Genomic DNA, 23342 nt, shown 5'->3' with positions numbered 1-23342 from the left:
ACAAATTTCATACCCATGTTGCCAGTTAACCTGATAATTGTGCAAAATGGTCAGTCTTGTAAGTGTGATACAAACCACCTTTGCCACTTTTCTGGAAATGGGGTTTGTAGATTTTTTTTATATACGACACATACAGGTCTTTTAGTTTGCATCTGTATTAGTTATTGATATTTAAGTGGATTTAATATATGTATAATCATATTATAGGCGATTAATGGGATTTGTCCTTCAGATTGGAATCTGTCTGAGGAAAGAATGAGTGAAGACGACACCGACACAGGCATTTGTCACCGCGGCTGGTGCTTCACAGTCTTTTAACTGTGTTTAACTGTGAAAAATGTGAGTGCAGCTTGTATTGAGACGCGTAAGGATGACAGTGAAGATACTGCAGTGTCCTCTTGCGCAAGGAGAGAGGATCGGTCCAGGTTTCCAAGGCAGCAGCCTCACTCTTCTGCTATACGTGCCCTATGAAGCAGCTCCATCTGGTTACTTCCCACTAAACAGTCCACCCCCCTATGCCCAACCTGTGCTTCGGGCTCTGTGCATCTGCAATTCTGACAGCGAGCACTGGCTTCACCTTGAGCCCGTGTATACGGCGCCTCCTACTAATCTGCTCCTGTCGCTGCTGTGGGAATTCCTTGTCATCGCCATAAGACTCGGCCAGGCAGGGGCCCACCTGTGTGAACATAGCAATTCTGTACGTAGTGACACACGCACACACGCAGGTTTCTCAAATAGTTTTCTACCACAACAAAGTGACTTGTAAATAAGCGTGGGTTAGCCACTGACAGAAATAGGGCGGTGTACGGTTTGGGAACAGGAAGACTGGGCTTTTCTGTTTTCACTACACATCTTTTTTTTTTCTTTTTTTTTGCTGGTAAATTCTCCCGAGCGGAGTCATGTATCTTATCTGCGCAGTAGGCTTGTCAGGGCTCTGCCACAGAGGTGAAGAACAGTTCAAAGACAGGAGACGGGAGAGGGAGGGAGTGCGGTGAGGGAACCACCACTGGTCCTGGAGATGGAAGTGGGACGGGATGGGCAGGAGTATTTTGGAGCACAGTGGCTCGAGTGTGAAATATGTAAGCCCTGCAGTGCCAGCTGTTTTCTATTCTTAGTGCCCGCTGGTGTTCCTGCGTGTGTGCAGGCCAATAGAAGGCTGAGTGGGTAAGGAGGATTGGCAGGAATGAGCCAGAGCTGGTAAGATCAAGTGTTTGCGATAGTTAGAGAGTTCACTAGTTAGCTGGGATATTAATGGACATTCATCTGTGTGCAAGTAGCTGGTGAATGAACGTCGTGGAATAAAACGTACAATTTCTCCCTCTGTAATTTGAGGTTTCCCTTAAAAATGTATGGCTCAGTACTTAAAGCTCTGGTGCATAACTTTGAATAATGAATGTCCGTTAGATTCAAACCATTGCCCAAAGCATTCGCACAAACACTGATTAAGCTCCGTGCAGCTCTCTGTATTTCTCAGTATAGCAGTGGTTTAAATCTCGTGTCAGTGAAATCCCCATGCTGCACACAGGAAGACTGACAAGGAGGAAGCACAACAGCATTGCACCAGCATAAGATGTCAGCAACAAGTTGGATTACGGCGGAAAATGCCAAGAGGCACCCATAAAGAAAAAAAATTCAGGAGTGGATGCTACTGCTAAAAAACCTGGAGATTCAGCAGATTGAATAAAATCTTAAAAAAATAAAGTGACCGACAGCTGACAGTGTTTTGATAATGAGGAGGGTGAGTTTTTTCCCCCCCGTAGATTAACACCACTTCCTCACCATCTGTGTTCAGAGATGTGTGTATTGCCCTGGATGCTGACTCAAACTCTGCAGCTCTCTGTCTGGTTGGTGAATCCAGTGACAGGTTGCAAACAAAACTGCACTCGGTGATGCTGCAGGTCCATGTGTCATCCCCGGGGAGCCCCTGGCTTCACCCCGGGGGGGAGAACAGTTTGCCTCCTTTTCACCTGACTGCAGACACCATGACAAAGAGAATTTCCTCTAAGGAAGATATTGCCTCACTTGTAACTGGGCAAATATTTCTCTGCGAGCCAGACTGCTTTGCCAATATCATGGTTGGCTGGGATTCAATTGCAGTTAGAGCACACTTAGGTTAAAGGGTGTCTTTTAGAGATGCAAAAACCGAGGGAGAGAGGGGGAAACGGTAATGTCGTCTGCTGTGCTGTTGCAAATTCTAATTATCATGTGTTCGTGTTCCATTGCGGGATTATCTGTGACCAATCAGACGGGCACTTGATGAGAACAAGCACATTATGTGCAGACTGTTGATTCACAGGCGTTTGTGGCGCATTGATTCTTCCCGTGCTGCCAAACAGCATTGTCTCTCATCGAGAATTAGGCAGACACCCATGATTTTTCAGATTAAAATGTCTACAGCTCAATCGCCCTTCCAGTTTTTTGCTAGGAAATTGCTAGAAACAAAAGTTTTGATATAGTGAATACTATTGTATTTGTTCTAAAGAGTGAATGTGCAGGAGAGAAGTCAGTGGGATTACGTACAGTGAAACTGTGTGACATGTGCGTGCTGAATGTGTAAGAAGAGCAGAGGACGTCTCGTGGTGTCATAGCTCTGATTGGCTGCCACTCCTAGTTTGAAAGCAAACATTAGATTACACACGGCAGCCAGGTGAGTTGCAGGTTGAAACCTGTTCAGGTGTGACCTATAGTGCTCTTACCTGTGTCCGACATGTACACATGCAGTGTTGCTGCTTTCCACTCCTTCTTTGTAGATTAGCTCATATTTAATGACACATGGAAAAAAAAAGCCATGCTGACTTATGTGGCGTTGTCATTTTATCTGAAATAACATCCCAGTGGGGGAAAAAAAAAATCAATGTAGGAAATTACAAGCCAAATTAGATATTTTCCCCAAAGAAGCTTATGCTCCATTTGCCCAATTTCAGGAACAATCAGACTATTAAGTACTTGTAAGCATTTCTGCAAGCCACCATGCAGTGCTAATTGTACAGCGACTGCACTGATTAATTTTTTAATAACATTCAAATCATTCTCTCAGCACAGCAGCTCAGCAAGTACGGCAATGCTGCTTCTGGTCATCTCATGAGTGAGTAGACTGCAGGTTTATGGCTACGGCTATGTAGTGATCTTAAAATGGTGTTTTCAGAGAAAACAGATGAGCACAGTCCATTAGGATTTAAACTGAACTTTGTGGCCCCAGCTGAAAAGATCATAGTAAAATAAGGAAACTGTGTCATTATTTCCAAAAGTCACTGTTTCCTGTTTAGTGTTTAAAAAGGGACAGAGTTCCAAAACTAACTTCTGTTGTCTCAAATTTGTGATTTGTGATGTCACTTTTTCAATCCTGCACTTTCACAGACATCACCTGCACAATTATCCTGCAAGTGGGAGCATCATTTACAAAAGTGACATCATGTGCCATTTAAACAAGACCTGAAACTATCAACTGAGACCATTAACTCCCAAGGACAATGTTTAGTGATGCTTTAAATGAAGTGAGCATTAGGCTCAGTTTCCCAGAGACGAGTTATTTTTTGCCACCAGTGGAGTCGGGAGTGAGGAGTGGAGGGAGGTTACAAGCTGAGCTGAGCCGATGCTAAACGTGACGTGGACAGACTGCAGGCTACCGATTGGTCAGAGTGTGTCGTCACTGGGAGAGTCGTGAGCGCGACGTTCGCCGCAGGGATCAAACCAAACAATGCCGGAACTGCGGATCGGTTAAAAAGACGAAAAAATCCTGAAAACATTAAAAGCGTTAATCTTTAAATCTCAATATTAAACAGAGGAGTCGAAACCAGACGATCGTGAGCCAAATCAGAACCCGTTCCACCGGATTTTAGTCCATTGACTGAGTCAGACAGAGTCTGTGTTCTGGTGTAGGAAGCACTGGTCTAATCTTTTGAATTACCTGATACTAATGATTCACATTGAGGAGGAACTATAGTAATGGAAAATTACCCAAGGCCGTGTGTAGCCGTGCTACAACTGTATAGTGGAAAAGCGACCTTCATGTTGGCAGTGGCAATATTTCTTCAATCACACACTCAGCAAAGTGGTTTTATTATTCCTATCTGGTTTTTCTTTGCATGGAATGATCTATTTGCCTTCCCATGTGTAAACGTGCCATAAAACCAAGTTGTTGTCCCCCTTTGGACACTATTGTATAGCAGCGTTTTTGCTGCCTTCTGGGCTTGGCAGCGCCTAGGACAATTATGATCGGTTTAAGGACTACACTGTCTTGTGTTCTCAAGCACTGATCTAACACGGGTTGATAAATCGGGCAATGAAAACTCCGAGCGTCTGGTAACCCCAGTACTTTTTGTTTTCTGACGCAAGCATGACACCCTTGATAATACCGTAAGCCAAATTTGAACTGATGAGTTCCAGCTGTGCAGCGACTAATGGAGCTCATGCAGGACAGACGGCCTTTGGAGGCACAGACTTAAAGTTGGCCTACGCTGATTCTAGAGTAGGGAAATCAGAAACTGCTCGAAATGTTATGTTTCCATTCCAACCCCCGGAGACAGAAATCTCAAAAAAAATATTGAATACCCTCCTGAATTCCAACAGATGTTGTATGTTGCCTAGCAACTGTTTTTTACTTCACACTCTGTTTTTCTGTTTTCTTTGTGATTCTTGGGTTTTTTTCTGTCTTTGTCTGTGTCTCTCTCGTTTCTCCTCCCCTGTGGGTTTTCACAGTTTAATTAAATTACATCAGAGACACTCGTAAAGCAGAGAGTGTTTTATTTATTTGCATGTTAATAATTTAGGCTAAGCAGGGCCACTGCTGTGGCTTGTCCCTTAATGCTGTAAGAGCAACCTGACGCTGCAGCTTTGTGTTGTTTTATTTGCCAAATTGCCGGGGATCTCGTCTGCTTATTTTTTTTTTATACATATATATGTGGCGTTGTGACTGTACACGATGTCTCACTGCTCTTATTGGTCTACCGCTGCTGTTGTCTCCCGCCTCATGCCTCTCTTTGTGTCAGGTGAGAAGTCATGGCTTGATGGAGGCTTTCTGTGGTGTGATTGGCAGGTCTATCCGTCACTCAGCCCTGGGGACTCTCGCTGCTCTAATTAGGTCGCTTGGCTTGCTCACCTCCCAGGGCTGGATGCTACAGCAGAACACAGATCAAATGACGGTCCCTTGTTTTGTAGGGACGTAAAGGTGGCAGCAGAAGGCAGGGAAAAAGCATCTGTTTAGTGTCTGCAGCCCCAGAGGCCTTCTCTCTACACCTGTTTAGTGCTTTTGTGTCGCTCTTGCTCCCTCACAAGTGCAGTAATGTGCATCGCTCTTCATTTGTGGTGTAAAATGCCAGAGGGGAGCATGACTCCTTGTGGGTTAATTTGATTTCGGTGGGTTAATTGATGAAGGGGGAGTTGTTGCCTGTTCTGATTTCTGCCACTGGCTCCTCTAACTGGTGACTGCATGACTTAGAAGCACAGCCAACCGACCTGCAGTGTGCGTTGTCTTTGTCTATAATTCTTTCTCACGCTTGATTTTTCATCAAACTGCTTCACCGTTGCTGCTCTGATGCGTTCAAGGAAGAGCCCATTAAAGTAGTATTTCACTCATGGTTGATTTGGTGCTACCATGGTTACTGTGGTAACATCTAGTGTGGTTTAATGCTGTGGCCGACACCTGCTGAGCAGCTACTTGGATAGAAACGTAACAGAGTATAGCAACTGGTACTGTATCCATTTACAGCAGAGCAACACACACTCACTTTTTTTTTTAAACAGTCCAGTCCATATTTCCATTATTTTCTATCATGCTGCCTAGCTTGTAGCTTAAGTACAAGTTAATAATTTATGTAAACTGATCTGCTGTTGATACCCAGTGGCAACCGGCCGTGGCGTCACTCATAAGAATTTGAATTCAAGCTTCCAGAATCACAATTTGGCAGGTGGTACAGCGACGTCACCTGCAACAAAACTTGTATTGACGAGAACAGCTGGCAGTCACACTCTTGTCCACATGTGTGTTCTGTATTTTCCTCTAAATGGGAACAACATTGTGTTCTATTATTATCATGTTCTACTGAAGAGGACTTGAAACTAGCGAATGAGACCATTACGTGTTCAGAAAAAGGTTAACTGTTGTTATAAATCGAATAAAAACTAGGTTCATTTTTACCATATTCACTTCTAGTACGGCTGTGGCACAGCGAACAGTAAACGTTGAGGCTGATATCAATGAGATAAATGCCTGATAAGATGTTCATTTATTTATTTCCTGCATGAGTGTATTTAAAAAGATTCTTATCACAAATAATATAAAGAACAGATTCTAGTATACGTGTCCGATGAATTTTAGCGGTATCTTGAGACTCAAAGGGATCGCAGTGCGATCTGAGCACAACCCAAACTATTGGCAGATTGTCAAGAGTCTAAACAGATTTGACGTTGATGAGGAAGCTATATGCCACTCTGACAGAGTAAGTGTTTCGCTTGTGCCAGAGTAGGTAAAACTGCTGATACAAGCTATCTCTCTCTCTCTCTCTCTCTCTCTCTCTCTCTCTCAGTTGCTTTAAGTGCCTCCTTTGTGAGACGATCAGGCTGCAAGCCTCTTACAATGTTGTTAGATTCCTAAAGAAGTGGAATCCCTCTCATATAGAGCTTTATATATATATATATATATATATATATATATATATATATATCAGCTCTCGTAGAGCACCAGGCATCAAGTCAATTAGACGATTGAGTGTTCACATCAGCTGTAATCCTGATAAAGGAATTATACAACTAGATTAAATATTGTTTCTTTTTTTTGTTTTTTCTTCCTGCATAAATATTATTTCGGGGGCCACACGGTCAGACACAGAGACCCGGTCAGAACGAGGGCCTTTCTGCACGGAGTTTGCATATTCTATAATATGGGAATTAAGGCCACATTATACTTCTCCGACTGCGTAATGCGTTATCCGACTGCGTATCCACGGAGACACCTTGAGCCTTCATACTTCTCCGTCAGTGGCCGTTTCTCGCTTTTCTGTGTCACGGAACGCAGTTTTGAGATAATTTGAGGCGAGAAATTGGCCATTTAGAGTCTAAACATGTGCTGTGTGTGTTAAGATATGACGTATATTTATAGTTTGGCAGCGATATTGTTGGCGGTAATCAGCTCCGCCTCTGTGGACGCTCGGTGCGCACTGTGAGCCGGCACAGACCAGCTTTATCTCGGCCTGTCCTGAGGACCAATCACAGCTCTTGCCGTTTCCGTTGTCCCTTGACGGAGTGACGGACACTTATTTTTTGTGCAGTCGGAGGCTGCGTGACCTAAGCAGAGCACTTTACGCAGGAGTATAAATTGGGCTTCAGGTCAATTGGACACTCTGAATTGACCGTAGGTGTGAGAGTGGTTGGTTGTTTGTCTCTATATGTGGCCCTGCGATGGACTGGCGAACTGTCCAGGGTGTGACCGCGCCTATCCCTCCATGGTTGGACAGATAAATGTTATTGATTGTGAACATGAAAATATGCATACATTTCTCTTCTGGCATCTGACAGTAGCCAAGCAATGTCTGAGTTCATGTTTGGAAATAGGACATAGAGGTGTGTGTGTGTGTGTGTGTGTTTTACTCATGTTGAGGGGACCTAAATCTGTTTAAACAGCCATTTTATGGGATTTGTCTTCCTTATGGGGACAAAAATCAATGAAAACATGTTGTATAGGTTAGGCCAGTAGTAGTTGTTATGGTTAAGGTTGGAGAAAGTCTCCGGGAAATGAATGTAAGTCATTGTAATGTCCTGTGAAGTGATGGAAACCAGACGCTGTGTATGTGTGTGTGTGTGTGTGTTTTTCCAACATAGAAGCACAACACAAACATGCCTTCAGCTGCATGCTGGGAGGTTCAAAAGGTCCATTCAAAAGTTTTTGAGAAAGAGCAGGAGGAGAAAAATATTTTCAGTCTGCTGAGTGCATGTCAAGTGTTTCCCTCTCAGTCGTGTTATCTAAGTAATGGAGGTTTCCGCTGCATTGTAACGCTCCTGGGCTTTTTTTTACAAACATAGAGCATGTACACTGTGTATGTATGTGTCTGTCTGTTGGACTTGCTGTATATGGCAAGCATTTTCAATCCCAGGAAATGGGATCCTCTTCTGTGCGTTTATCACATTGGGGTTGGATGTTATCTTCTGGTGTTTGTTTTGAGACGCGTCTGCTAAAGATTAATACTCTGACTTCCATATTTCCTTTTGATTGCAAGCACATGTCTGGTGTCCTGAGGTTGACCTTTTGGTTGGGATACAGAGCCGGTGCCCAGCGTACTATAAATTCATAGGGGCGATGTTCCAACTCTTTGTTTTACATTCAAGTGTTTTTTAATCAATTTTCAATAATACAGCAAATCAATCCGCCGTGAGAGGAGCACATATTTTTTTTAAATGCCGGCTGAAAAGAGGGATTTTAATGGAATATGTGAAAAAGGGGGCAATCTTCCACATCCTCTGTGCTGGCACAAAACAATTCTGGAAACATATGGTTAGCCATTATTTCTTCTCTGTTTACTAGACAAGAAGACATAAAGAGTGGAATAAAAAATGAGTGAGGAAGAGAGAGTGAGCGAGTGTACGAGATAGTCCTGGGTGTATTCAATAGGCATCCCTGACAGTGAGAGCACTGAGAGATGAGACAGAGAGTGGAGACGAGAAAGATAATAGAGGTGAGGGTAAGGTCAACGCTTTGGTCGGTCTCAGCAATGGAAGGAAAAACTTTTGTTTCTGGTCCTGCACTCAATCAGAAATTGAAGCGGCCAACCTCCAGAACAAGGGACTCGGAGAAGCACCAGGTTTATTGACAGAGAAACAAAATCCACCGTCTTTCCCTTGACCCCTTTGCCTTTTTACCCCCCGTGGTAGTTTTTAAAATAGACTGAGGCTGCAGCCTAGAATAATCGTTGATTTACTCTTTTGTGTTGACGGGGAACTTTCTGCTGGATACGTATTTGCTCTGCCCTTTATCTGGGAAATGTACATATTTACCACCAAATGCACCATTATCCTGGTTTAACATGCTTTTATTTGGGCATTTGTCACATAAAAGCACCTGATACTTTTAGCTCCTTCTGTTAATCAAGCTATTTAATTAACACTTAATAATTAACATTCATTTAACCCTTAAAACACATTGTATTTCGGCTGCTGTTTTCCATTACTATGTTAAATCATATATACAGAGGCTATAAGAATGTGCAATATAAGAGTGTCTTATTTACTTTTTTTCAGCACTCTGATGACGTGATGTCTTAATGAACAAAAATGAAATAAAAACGGTCATTTTTGTGACTTCTGCACAATTATCGTTCGTGGTTTTCAAGAAAATAATATGCAATATAAAATACACCATAACTTTGACTCAACAACACATAAAAAAGATTCTGTAACACATTAAAACCTGAAGATGTGACCTATAAACACACACCCAGGACATCCATTGAAGGAGTTGTGTATTATTATAAAGGCAATTTACCTTTGGTGCACCTGCGGCACTCAGGGTTAAATATGATAATTGGCTGTTTGTTATTGATGTGATATAAATTTGACCTCGGAAGGCAGATAGTGATAGAGCTGAGAAATTGCAGGTGCAGACGTGTAGCCCCAATAAAGAGGCACACACACACAATAATAAAATGCGCACACCCATAAATATGGATGCATGTGCACACGCAGGGCAAGGACAACTGCTAAGGTGTCATCACTGAGAAGTTATCTGTCATAAGCTCGAAATTATATCAGCCTCCTGGTGGATGCGATGTACGTGCAAATTTTTGGGGAGCATTTCTTTTTTTTTTTTAAATCTTCGCATCGTTGCGTGTGTGCAGACATGCTTCGGGATCTGCCCTGCGAGCATGTGAGCTAAATCCACCACAAGGGTTCAGCAGGGTGTTGTGTCAGTGCCTTTTTTTCTCGCTGCACCTGATGTGTTTCAAGAAAAAAAACAAAAAAAACACACACTGGGCTGGGACGCACACATGGGCCGCAGTGGATTTTTTTGGGTGGGGTTGATACCAATTAAATGAGCTAAATTTTCCCCTTCAAGATTTATGTGTGTGCACGTTTTCAATAACAAGTGCATAAAATGTAGTTGTGATTCGTGTGTCAAACTTACATCTTGGAAATGTCTTCCAGATAAAATTATACGCCCAATTTTGACTCTGGTCACAATTTATATTTTGGTCACTTTGGCGCCTTTTAAAACTGGGTTCCATATAAAAACGTTTGGGAAACACAGCTTGAGTGCATTATGTCGCCAGAAAATACAGCTGGTTGTCGGAGACATACAGTATTTTATCTCAGGCCATATTTCGGGCACTAAAACACTTTACCTGCACTCATAAATATGTTTCGCCTTCTAAATGTTTGAAACTGACTCGACGGAACGATATATTTGCAGCCGGAGTTGTTTTCAAATGTGTCTGTTATGTGTTCTGATTTTAAATCTAACAATAGTATGTGGACAGACAAGGACTTTCTTTGCATACTGATGTTGTTTTCAGGATCATGCAACACGTGTCATCCTTTTTTTTAATCTTAATGCCAATTATAGAATGCTGATGTTTGCATGTAGCTGAACTAAATGTCCAAAAGCAGAAAAACTAGTTCTCCAGAAAGCACGTGTGTGGCATTTTAAAGCAAATAACTGGAATGCCTTCATTGTGAATACATTTACTGACACTGTATCCTCCTCATCTCCTCCTCTCTGCTCCCGATTCAGTAGCAGCAGACAGCTGTGTCAAACACCGAAGGAACTTTTGACATTGACTGGAAGTGACGAGGCAGTGCAAGCAGATGTCTTCCTCTTTGCTTTGGGAGAAACGGCATCCTTGACCTTGTCATGGCTAATTTTAGGGCTCGGCTTATCACAGCACCAATGTTTATATCTCCCATTGCACACGCGCTGTGTGTGTGTGTGTGTGTGTGTGTGTGTGTGTGCGTGTGCGCGCTTGTAATTATGGCTGCGTTGTGTAGCCTGGATGTTCCTGGGGTCATGCTCATACATCAGAGTGCACTCGCTCATAAGATGCTGCATCACTGTGCAGTGTACATGTTTGCGTTTGGCCTCGTTCGTCGTTCTGACGAGGACACATTCCTGCTACACTTCCATGCACACACACGCACATACGTCCTTGTCACCTCTTTCTACCGTCACCAGAGTGGTGGAACCTCCTTTTTCTTTGTTCACCCCAAAGACTCTTCAGGCTTTGATTTTCTGCCAGCAGCTACTGCTCCTCATTTCTTCATGTAAAAATATGATGGTCAACCATGGGATCCAATCAATTGATAAGACTATTTTTGGCACCTGCTTCCCAATGATACTTACTGTCAGTATCTGGCTGATATTGGTCAAAATCAAATGTAAAATCCAATCCAATCCAAAAATCCTATATATCGTTTGCTTCACTATGTACTATGACTGTAAAAATGTAAATACAAATCTGTAACAGCATTTTAGAGTAATGTTGTAAGCTCTTTATTTCTTCTTTAAAGGCGCCATATGTAAGTATGTGACCATAAACGGTTACTACATTCAAATTAAAAATACCGAGGTCTTTTAGGTTTTGTTTTCTGACGTAACTGGCAACCCGTGGTTGCTCGGCAGCTGAGACTTTACTGACTGCAATGATCGGTAGACGGCGGTAGGTGGCGCCACATGCCAAAACATGATTTCAAAACATAAACATGATTTGCAGTCTGCAAAATATTTGTTTTAATGCAAATATTTTGGCTGTACTGTTGTTGTTGGTGAGTTCAGTTTGTTATATGAACATTATTCCTGAGTCTCTGTGACATATTAGGAGGATTTTATGGCCAGTTGCTTTAGATTTATTACATAAAGCACCTTTAAGAAAGAAAGAAGTATGTTTGCGAGAATTTTTTTTTTCGTTTTAATGTCTAGAATTACTGATATGGGACTGATATCGGTATCGGCAGACAAAAGCTCCATCCCTATTCTTGATGACCACTCAAAGCTGCTTTGAACACATCTTTCATACCCATTCACACAATGTGGGCACGGCCCTTAAATGTCTTGCCCAGGGACACATCGAAGCCCGGGAATCAAACCCTCGACCTTCCAGTTGAAAGACGACTCGGGCGTAGGGGTGTCACGGTATGAAAATTGAACCTCGCGGTTATTGTGACCAAAATGATCGCGGTTTTCGGTATTATCGTGGTATTTTTTAAAAAGTGTGTGAATATGTTCAGAAAGCATTGATAGTCCTAAAAGCCATGCATTTTTATTTTGGTTGCTTTTTCAGCCAATCAGCTGACGATCACGGAGAATACACATGGCTAATTAATATGCACGCAGATAGAGCGAGAGAAAGTGGAGAGATAGTGCATAGAACTTTCCTGTGCTTATGTGTGTGTGCGAAATTAAAGCGTGATAATCATCAAAGCAGTCATCGACAAAAGCTTTGTTTGACAAAGGAAGGCAAGGAGAACATGACACTAATTGTCTGTGGCTGAACATCTTCACAATGAACAGCGAAAGCTCAGAGACTGTTGGTGTGTGGACTGTTAGCATTTTAAGCTAGCGATCTTTATGCTAACGTGTTAGCAGACTTCATCGTCACAAAAACAACAAACAGGTGGATTATTCAGCGGCTGAAAGAGAGCAGGACACACACACGGTAGTTGTCTGAGATGATGACGTGACGCCAGCACCGCGCTGTACTGTTATGGGTGAGTTTTATCGTCTCCTCCTTTCGGCCATGATTCCAGCTTCGATAAAGTTTGAACATCAGGTTGTAGGCTACACAGAGTGCGCCTGCACGGCAACTTCAGCAGACGGAGACGCTGGAAAGGCTCACGGTGCCTACACCGCGGGCGCGGTTATTCACCGAGATAATATTTTTTTTTTGAAACGAAGACGGTAATTATTATCGTCAAAAATGTTATCGCGGTTTACGGTTACACCGTTAACCGTGACATCCCTACTCGGGCGGAAACAAAGTTGTCAAATTGAAATTGGAATTTGAAACAATTAGTAAATCGCAAAGACTGAAAAATGAGCACGTGTGACCTGCGGTTTATATATCATGTCATATATTATCATGTCATATATTGAGCTACGCTTTAAAAGCAATGTTGAAAAGCAGTTCTTATCTTCTTTAACTTTATTGTCGTTAAACGACTGAAATTGCACAGCAGTGTCTTAAAGTTGTCAACCATGCGTTAGAATTTAGAGCAGTCAAAAACATCGATAGCGTCTTAAGTCATAATGCTCCGTCGTGTTTTTGATCTGTTACTGTGTCAACTTAGAAATAACATCGCAAATAAAATCACAATCGCTATTAGCTGTCAGAAAAGTCACAATTAACTATATTTTCACTGCATAACTCAGCCCGAGAAAGATATCCATGTATTAGTAAAGTATTTTTAAAATCCTTCACTATATCAGAGTGCATCGGATGTATTTTTTTTGGATTCTTTGGATTCCAAAGAAGGTGGGTAGGTGCCTCATGACCTCCTCAAAGAAGGTCATGAGGTCTTCTGCCTTCTACGACCCAACAAAGCAAACATGATAATGTCACAGTAAGAATTTATTTATGACTTAGTGGCCATTATAACAGACCAAGAGGTTGTGTGTAGTCTGACCTCTGCATCTTCTGTGTCGGGGGTCAGCGTCCCAAACATGACTCTCATAACTGGGTGAATGCAGTATAGGAGGGACGTGTGATGTGATGCACCATGACCCCTGCTCCCTCCTCTATACCACCCTCTGCTCATGGCTTTGTCTGCCAAATAGTTGGACACAAACAAACACTGAAAGGTTTCCGAGACATAGAATATACTACACGAGCATCGCCGTGTCGCTGATGTTTTCATTGCACGTTTTTGAATGTTTGCCGTCTCCCTTTCTGCTGGAGTCACAGTAGTTTACCTTTCTGCGGCTCGTCACTGAATGTGTCGTAGGCACACAGGCTCCACGCCCAAGTCTGCCCTAGGCAACATAAACACCTTTCATCCCATCAGATTAAACGAAGGAGAAGTCAGTTGCTGGGCTGGAATCCAGCCACTGAACCCGACCCCATTTCCTCTGCTCATGTCTCGCTCGCTCTTTGTAGCTCCCTCCTATATTTCAATGCTGTCTCTCCCCGTAGTACTTCATTCTCCGTGTTTCACTCAAGGCCATCCTTTATGTCTCGCTGTGGCTCTCCACCTCTTCTCTCGGCGAGAGTTACACACACACTTTATTGTGTCTTTACAGAGGTGGTTGAGTGACGGCATCAGTGAAATAAGGTTATAACGGCACGGCAGAGACACATTTAACACGCTTATAGACGTTTACGCGAGGATCAAACTCATGTAAACAGGAAGAAAATATGACTTAATGGGACAGTGTATGTGTGTATCGATCGTAGCGGCATTGTCTGATGAGCTCTTGCATGTAAAACACAATGTCTTTGTATGCAGTGCTTTGTGGTTAACACTGTGTCAAATATTATGGATTTGAGTCGTTTCATTTTTCAATATATATTTATATTATGAAAAACTGTTATATAAATAAATGGTTTACTGAAGGATATTTGAGGAAAACGCTGAACTGCACCGTTGAAATGCTTCTTTAAAAACTATTATTATTTAGAAACGCACAAAGATTAATGGTGTAAATGGTCATGACTAATGATCCACAAAATGTTCACTCAAAGATATTCAGTTTACATTGTTATAGAGCTGATAAAAAGAGAAAATCCTCACTTAATCAAATGAATAATTACTTATTCATTAATTTAATTATAAAAACGATACATTTTCTGTTGATCGATCGTGTTTGTACCGTTCCACAGTCGTATTACCTGCTACAGTGTTTTAATTCTCATTCTCTCGTCTCCCACAGGCAGAGTTGACGGGCATTAAATGGCGTTGCTACAGCTTCCGCAGTGGCGGGGAGTACGGGCCGGTGATCTCGGCCCCGGCCCAGGACGACCCGGTCCTGCGCAGCTTCATGCGCTGCGTGCAGGCCAACCTGCTGTGCGTGTGGCGGCGCAAAATCAAGCCCGATGCCAAGGAGCTGTGGATCTTCTGGTGGGGCGAAGAGCCCAACCTCTCTGATGTGATCCATCATGAGCTGGAAGGTGAGGAACAGCGAGCGATAAGGGCCCAGTGTGGCAAATCTCCTCTATCCATCTCAATTATTTTTCCATTTCATCGGTCTTCACTTCAGCCTCTGTTTATACACTGAAAGTTCAGGTTACAGGGCTTTTACAGACAATATAATTTTATGGCAGACTTTTTATGTTGCATTGGATTTTTTCGAGACTGGGGAATGATTATGTGGAATATGGTTTTAGCGGATTTTATGTAAAACTGTACGAGTAAGTGGTTGAAATATGTGTTGTGTGCTACAGCTGGATATAAAACATGTATTTGCACTGGAGTTGTGTAGTGAGGCATAATACTTATGTGTGTGCGCGTGTGTTATACTTAAGCTGTCTAAAATAGAGCAGAGTCTGCATATTCAGGCTTGTTTGTTTAAATTGTGTAGGTACATTGATCTGTTTGGTGTGCAGACCTTTATGCGAGCCTCATATAGCATAAATGTGTTTGCTTTGCACTCCAAGTGTTTATTATGCGCTGCTTTCGGGACTATGACTATAGGGTAAAGCCCACAATGTAGTGTTGTGTAGATTGATCTGCCATTATTTAGCGTGTGCGTGTTTGTGTGTGTGTTAGTGAAAATTACACTGAGATATCTCACTTGAGAGACTGCCACTGTCAGCACTATTGTCCCTATTTATAGAAACATTTGCATTATCTGGCTGCGCACGTGTGTAGAAGTCTAACATATCGACTAAGCCTCGGGGCGACAGGAAACAGGGAGAGGGTTTAACAGAACAACAGTCGAGAGGAAGGGAAGAAAAAAAAACTGTAGGAATATTGGATGGAGTGGTTGAAGTGATAGTGGGAATTTCAGTCTACAGGTACCTGTTAAAGCTGACTTGATGTGAAAAGGCCTTTCAGGCATTGCGGTAGCTATTGAGCAGATGTTCTCACTGTTGTCGGGGAGAGTCCTTTATTCCGACTGCACGAGCACTTGAGAAAAATACACTGCGCTGCTCCGTTGAGATATGTCTGCATCATTAACACGGGCAGAGATAAACTTCTCCCCTGCGTTTCTTCCAGCTCATATGTTTCTGAAACCCCCTCCACTGTTTGCTCTGATGGTATTTTAAATTCGCTTGATATGACGTGGTCTTATTTGAGTTGTTTTTTGTGCTTTTATTTTACGGTGCTCATTATTTATTAACTATTAAAGGTGCATTATGTAATATATCTAAAGCAACTGGCCATAAAATCCTCCTAAAATGTCACAGAGGCTCAGGAATAATGTTCATATCACAAACTGAACTCACCAACAACAACAACAGTACAGACAAAATATTTGCATTAAAAAAAATATTTAGCAGACTGCAAATCTTGTTTACGTTTTGAAATCATGTTTTGGCATGTGGCGCCACCTACCGGCCGTCTACCAATCATTGCAGTCAGTAGAGTCTCAGCTGCCGAGCAACCACGGGTTGCCAGTTACATCAGAAAACGAAACCTAAAATTGCTCGGTATTTTGAATTTGAATGTAGTAACCGTTTTTGGCCACATTCTTACATATGGCACCTTGAAGTCCGTGTGGTGTGTGTGTACAGAGTATGTAGCAGTGTGACATGTAACCATTACTGTACTTCACCAATGTGCAAAGGTGCTATTGACAGGCAAAACCATTAATTACGCCTCCATTAGAGAAGCACACAAAGTTTAATACTGTAATCTTAGTCCACTTGGTTACATTCTGTAGCTATTGATTCATTGTGAAGGGCCTGTGCTCCTGTAGTGTAAAGATTTTGCACAATGGAGATGTTCTCTGCTAATGAGGTGTTAATATAATATTTGCTCTCAAGTCTAAATGTAATACATTTACAATGACAAGTTGTCAGTTAAAGCAACAAGAAGCATTTTTTTGAAAAATAAACTTAAAAGGAACCAGTGTGGCTGCTCAGAATTAAGGTACTTTTTTTTTTTTTTTACAATTAAAGGTGTATTATGTAATAAATCTAAAGCAACTGGCCATAAAATCCTCCTAATATGTCACAGAGACTCAGGAATAATGTTCATATAACAAACTGAACTCACCAACAACACAGGACAGCCAAAATATTCACATTAAAAAATATATTTTTTGGACCGCAAATCTTGTTTATGTTTTAGCATGTGGCGCCACCTACCGCCATCTACCAATCATTGCAGTCAGTAGAGTCTCAGCTGCCAAGCAACCGCGGGTTGCCAGTTACGTCTGAGCTACAATGACGGAGAAACCGAAACCTGAAGGACCTCAGAATTTTTGAATTTGAGTGTAGTAACCGTTTTTGGCCACATTCTTACATATGGCGCCTTTAATTAATTGCTTTATAAAATGTTAGAAAACTGTAATCTATGCGTTGTCTGAAGCCTGACAATAATGGAAATGCAGTTTCAGGATACTGGTTAAGTTACAATTATCACTTTTACTTACTTCATTTGACTTGTTGTATGTCTTTATCCATCAGTATTAATTTCAAGTTATACTTTCCAGGTACAAAGCTATGAGTTTTCAGGGAGGATTAAGCTAACACTCACACAGATGCTGTCTGCAATTACGAGAATAAGAATTCTTTACTGACACAAACTCTAACATGTTCCCCCCCAGTACAGTTCTTAATAAGTGCTGAAAATAGCACCCAGAGTGTGAGAAGGAGTTAATAATCCTTCATTAAAGTTGAGATGGATTTCCTCCCAATTGGAAGCTGGGAACGTCACAAAGGGAATATCACTGTTTCACTGAGTGTTAAAGAGCTATATGCACCTAAATTTCTATTCACTGTGGGAATGTTTTATGTGTTAGATTTCTCTCTACAGCGCTTCTCTCGCTGCCATGTTGTCACACCTCTTTTTTCCCCCCCCCCTCCTCTCACTTGTCAGACTGTTCATGAGATTTCTTGAAATCCTCGCTCTCCTTGTTTCCTGGACTAGGCTGTATAGATTTTACGATGCCACTTGACCACATATTGATGGGAACGGTTCTGTACTTATATCTGACCCATAAAAGACTTGGCATATCCCTTTGATGGTAATAAAACAAATGATTAATTCTCCAGCAAAAAAAGAAAAAAAGAAGAAGATTACTCAGAACCCTCCTGTCCCAGTGCAGTGTCAAATTCCTGATGGCAAATATTGAAACGTAGAGTGAGAAGAAAACAGCATAAAGAACGCAGAGAAAGATGCACCGATGGCAGTGAAGCACTTTATATTTACATTTTATACATTTATAATCATGTGTTCTATTTATTAGACTCTTCACAGCACATATGATGACTGTAATGATCACAAATTGTTAAATTATAGCTTCAGCATGAATTTTCAGATGCTATATTTGCTGTGTCATGGTAAAAAAAAAAAAAGGATGTTGCTTCACATCCTTTACACAACAATAAAAAAGACTGAGTTTGAAAAAGTAAAACTGATTATGTATGGTCCAGTCCAGTAACACTAACATATTAAAGTGGGCAGAGTTTGCACATATTAAGTTAACCTTGAACCTAATTGCACTTATATTACATTCATTATTTTTTCAGTATAGCATTTGGCAGCTTTTACAAAAACTGAACTATTCAATGTCGGCCATAAAGTGAATAAAAGTATTTGTGAAAAGCTACTTTAAAAAAAGATTTTTTAGACTACAGCCGTACCATGTGTGTTTTAGTGCTGTATAAGAAGCGTCCATTTTAACATAACTAAAAACATAACTCATGTGATGATTCAGGTACTCTCAGCATGTGCACATACTGCTGTAAATAGGAAGTTGATTTCCCACATCTGCATTTTTGCTTGTCCATACTAAAATGCAGCCCTGGAGTTTTTCAAATGAAATCAGGGCCAGCAGTGTGTGTGTTTTTTTTGTTTTTGTTTTGTTTTTACTCGTACAGGATATAGCCTTAAAAGGAAATGACACTTTGGTTGAGCGACTCTTACATCTTGGAAATGTCTTCCAAGACTTTGGTTGAGCGACTCGGGAAATGTCCTGCGTACATTTCCCGAGTCGCTCAACCAAAGTGTTGGTGAAAACCCTTTAACAACTTCCCTCCCGTTAGAATGCAATTCAAATGTTGAGAGAGAGTATTTATTTAGCTGCAGTTAGGATTCACATTAAACTTGTTCTCAGTGTGGTAGCACTGCGACATTACGCTGCATGTTTAAAGTCCATTTACACAACAATTTGATAAGTCCAAGCCAGTCTAAATTGTATAATTCTATTCATAGTCAGACTACTCTTGCATGTATACGCTTAGTCAGACTGGAGTCAGAAGTGGGGTTCTGTCTGGGCAAAATTTCAACAATAAATTGCAGTACTTTTGCCGAAAATCATCACACAGCAACCACAAGAGCCAGGCTCCATCGTGATTAACATGTACAGCAGGTACGAAACATACAGAATCCATCTCGCCGTTTCTTTTTCTGTGACGTAAAGGTCAACAGGAAACTGATTCAATATGCAATAGCTTATAGAGAGATACAGCGCCACCTACAGTGGTGGAGTCAGACGTAGACGGCCAATAAATAGATGTTCTCCTCCGCGTGTATACTCGGACTCTGCAAGTTGTCTTAGTCTGACTATGGCCTTAGTTTGATTAACAGTGCATGTGATCGTAGTGAGTGTGACTGGTGTGTATTTGCTGTAGCTTAGCCTCTGCTGTACACAGTTACAAATGCTCTGACTGTCCTGGGAACTCACATTTCACTGGCACCTATTTGCCCATTGAAACCGAGCGGACAGGGCTAGATTTGTGTTTTTCCAGAATGATCATAGAAATGTTTGTCGGAAAATGGAACGGAATGGAAAAAACGAAAAAACAGATCGAGTGCAGAAGTATGACGGCGACTGCGGTGAAGTCATGAATCACGCTGTGTGATTGGAGTGTAAAAGTGTTGAACATGAATGTCTTGGTATTGTTAGAAGGTGATGAATCATTGTGCCAGAGCTAAAGTTTAAATAAATCATGCCTTTGAGGTGGTGCCAGCAGCATGAGCAGAGATGATCTAGTGTTACCTCTCTGCTGCTCTTACACTGCACTCCGCCGCTCTCTTATATTTTCTTTGGTTCAGCGACAAGTGTTTTAACATGATGTTTAACACATGGTAGTTTGCTTTCTTAAAATCTAATGGCGCCGGGCCTCTAATGTACTGTATACAGCATATTAAATCAGAGTCTGAGTAGAGCACTGTGTTTGCGAGCTAACGGGATTAATGCGCTGAATGGACTGAGTCATCAGCATGTTGCATGAACAGCCGGAGAGAGAGTGACATATTCTGGACATGACTCATAAATATGAATACACACCAACACACTAACACACAAGCAATGAACGCAAGCTGTCCTGTACAGACACAGACAGTACACACACACACAAAAATCCAAGCTCATACACAAATAAAAACATGATATGAACCGTGTGATACACTAGTGAAGTGTCACATATACCATCAGCAGATTTCCATAGGAAGACACTCAGACCGTCATGTCAGCACACACACACACACACACACACACACACAGGAACTTGTGAAATGAACACAAATACATTTCATAAGCATGGATTGAAACTGCACACTCCTCTAAACGAGAGTCATCAGTTTAATTAGATACCAACACATTTGCCTTTTAAAATTATGTTGATGCAATTATTGAAAAATACCTGCCAGACCAAAACCAAAGCATTTTACTCAAAGTGTCATTTATCGCTTTTTTGTCGGTGACAACTGTGAAGTAAGCAAGACGTAAATTATTTATCGGCTTGTTGGAGCCGATAAATAATTGAAGTGTACATGAAGTGTTAACAGATGCTTCAAGGTCTGTGTGGTGCTTGAGTGAGGGCGATGCAGCAGGATAAGGGGCAGCTGTACACGGAGACTTTGGTTGGAAGTTAAGGGGTTTCTGTCGTGAGAGTTGTCAAATTATAGCCTATAACACTCAAAGTACATGTTATTTTTGTTTTTAAAAATAGACACAAATATATTCTACCCATACGTTTTTGTGAATGATTTGTAGTTAATATTTTGCACAAAACATTGATGACATATTTGTGACCAAATTAGACTGAAATGAGAAATGGCAGTTAGAGTTGATAACATTATTTCATTTTAAGACTTTAATTCAACAAATTAACAAACTTAATGACTTTAGTAAGTGACATTTCAACTAATCAAAATTGTAAGCATTAAATTAATGCTTAAATATTGAAGTTCAGTTTTATTAAACGTATTCTGTTAGTTTTCTTACATCTTTGTGGTATTGATCTCTTCCTAATTTCCATTTCATTTAACTTTTAGACAGAGATGTGTAATTAAATGTTCAATGCCTATATTTATATAATGATGACCACTCAAAGCACTTCCACTCGTTATCTTACACCTATCACAACTATCACACGCTATACTGGCAAAGCCTCGAGGAGCAACTGAAGTGTCTTGTGTAGATCACAGAGCCTGGGACTGAAGTGCCGACCTTCCATTTGGACAACGACCCACTCTACCACTGATCCACTGCTGCCCCTGCATTTCAATTTCAAAGCTCCATCCGAGTGGAACAACCCGCCCCTCTTATTAAGGCCCACTGCCTCTTTTCACCTGTTGAGGGCATTGCTATATAACCCTCTACATATAAACTGCACCTCTTACTAGTTATATTATACTGTACATTATTTGGTGAACTGATCGGTGGTGGATTAATACGCTCTTTCTGTATGTTTTTTTAGCAAGGGCCAATTCCAATTCCTATCTTAATAACCCTCAAGCTCAACCCTTAATCTTAACTGGCCCTCAAAACCAAGTGTTGAGGGTTATTTTGTCACTTAGAAATGAGACACCCCTTAAATGCAGATACGATTTCAGACTGTGGGGGGCAGAATTACGCGAAAGCTGCGTCCAGTCTGTCAACTCCAAAAAAGAAGAGGAAGAACACATTTACGTCACGATTATTATTTATTACGATCTGTTTGTCAATCGTTATTAGGTTGTCAGTGAGTTATAAGATGATACTCATACAAATACCACAACTACGGACATATTTAGCTGGCAGTTACCGCACACCACGGCTTATTGAAAATAAAACGATATTGACAAAAGATCGTAAAATAAAAATAAATGTTACGCAGCAATGACGTCAGTAATCCATAACATGGGCATAAACTAAGATAATACAATGGTTTTCATAATTTTTATATCTCTATTAACAAAGAAAATACTTAATCTGTAGCGCACTCGTTTTGCTGCTTTCGACGGCATCTTTGTTATGTGAAAACACACAATGCATTCTGGGTAGCCCTTGCTCCCAAGGGTGGTCTCGGAAAATCTCAGTATTGAGGGCGATACAGCCCTTAGACTCGCCCCTCAACTTAAGTTTTCTGAGAACCGGGACAGCACTTGCACTAGCGGGAGCGCGCATTTTTGAGATTGAGGGTTAAGCAAGGAATTGGAATTCACCCCAAGTGTTGTGTATTAAGTTTTATTCTTTTGTTTGTTTTTACTGCACTGTTGAGTTTTTGAAATTGAAAACAAGATGCTACATCTCAAGTGGTTGTCCTTTCAGCACATTTGTCAAACACATACATGTGTAAAAAATCACTGTGGGTATGTTCCAGGTGTTCCATTTTTAAATCACAGTTGACACACTGAGACATTGGAGAGAGATTCTCCACTTTAACTGCCCATCGTCTGCCCTGGCGTTCCCCAGGGTACACTACTGGGGCTCCCACTCTTTCTTTAGTCTTTTGCCCAGTTTTCACACCTCATAATTTTGGTTCTGCTGCTCTGAGACCAGCAGCACTGTACCCTATCACTCTATTCTCTGTGACACATGGGGACTGATACAGTTTCGCCTGAGCTGAGCAGTTTTCATCTGTTCTTGCCTTCCCCCCCTGAAATCTCCAGTCAAAAGCTTGTCCACCACCTTCACCTCTGCCTTGACAAGACTGTGCTGCTGTTTTTTCTTTTGGCAAAAACCTGTGCAGGACCTTCCCATCAATACTGACAACGCTGCAGTGACTCGGATAACAAACTGCCGCGGGAGCCCCCACATCGCAGTCGTAATCTGAATCCAAATCAGAGCACATCCACAAATATATCAGCCAACAACTCCATCTGCATCTCATCTGAAACGCTGCCACCAGCGTTGTCCTCACTGTCCCTTGAATTTCCCCTGTCACATTGACTTTAAAAACAAAACTTATACTTTCATGTCATGACCGAGACTTCTTTTCAGGCTTTCTCTGTTTAGGAATAATTGTCCAATTATTTATCTCTTTCCCTGC

The 23342-nt window shown here is 41.4% G+C and overlaps 1 protein-coding gene across 1 annotated transcript in view; it reads left to right on the top strand.

Moving 5' to 3' along the window:
- LOC310938190 (mediator of RNA polymerase II transcription subunit 13-like) overlaps positions 1-23342 on the top strand; it is a gene marked incomplete at its 5' end in the record, with an annotated part of 78372 nt that overhangs the window by 5455 nt on the left and 49575 nt on the right. The window contains one exon of the mRNA XM_083902661.1: positions 14846-15083. Within this exon, the coding sequence (XP_083758787.1) occupies positions 14846-15083 (238 nt within the window). The remainder of the gene's footprint in view (positions 1-14845; positions 15084-23342) is intronic.

This window comes from Microchirus variegatus (assembly GCF_963457635.1).
Source record: "Microchirus variegatus genome assembly, chromosome: 16".
Taxonomy (NCBI): Eukaryota; Metazoa; Chordata; class Actinopteri; order Pleuronectiformes; family Soleidae; genus Microchirus; species Microchirus variegatus.
Note: the sequence above shows the minus strand (reverse complement) of the source record. Positions and strands in the feature narration are given on the sequence as shown.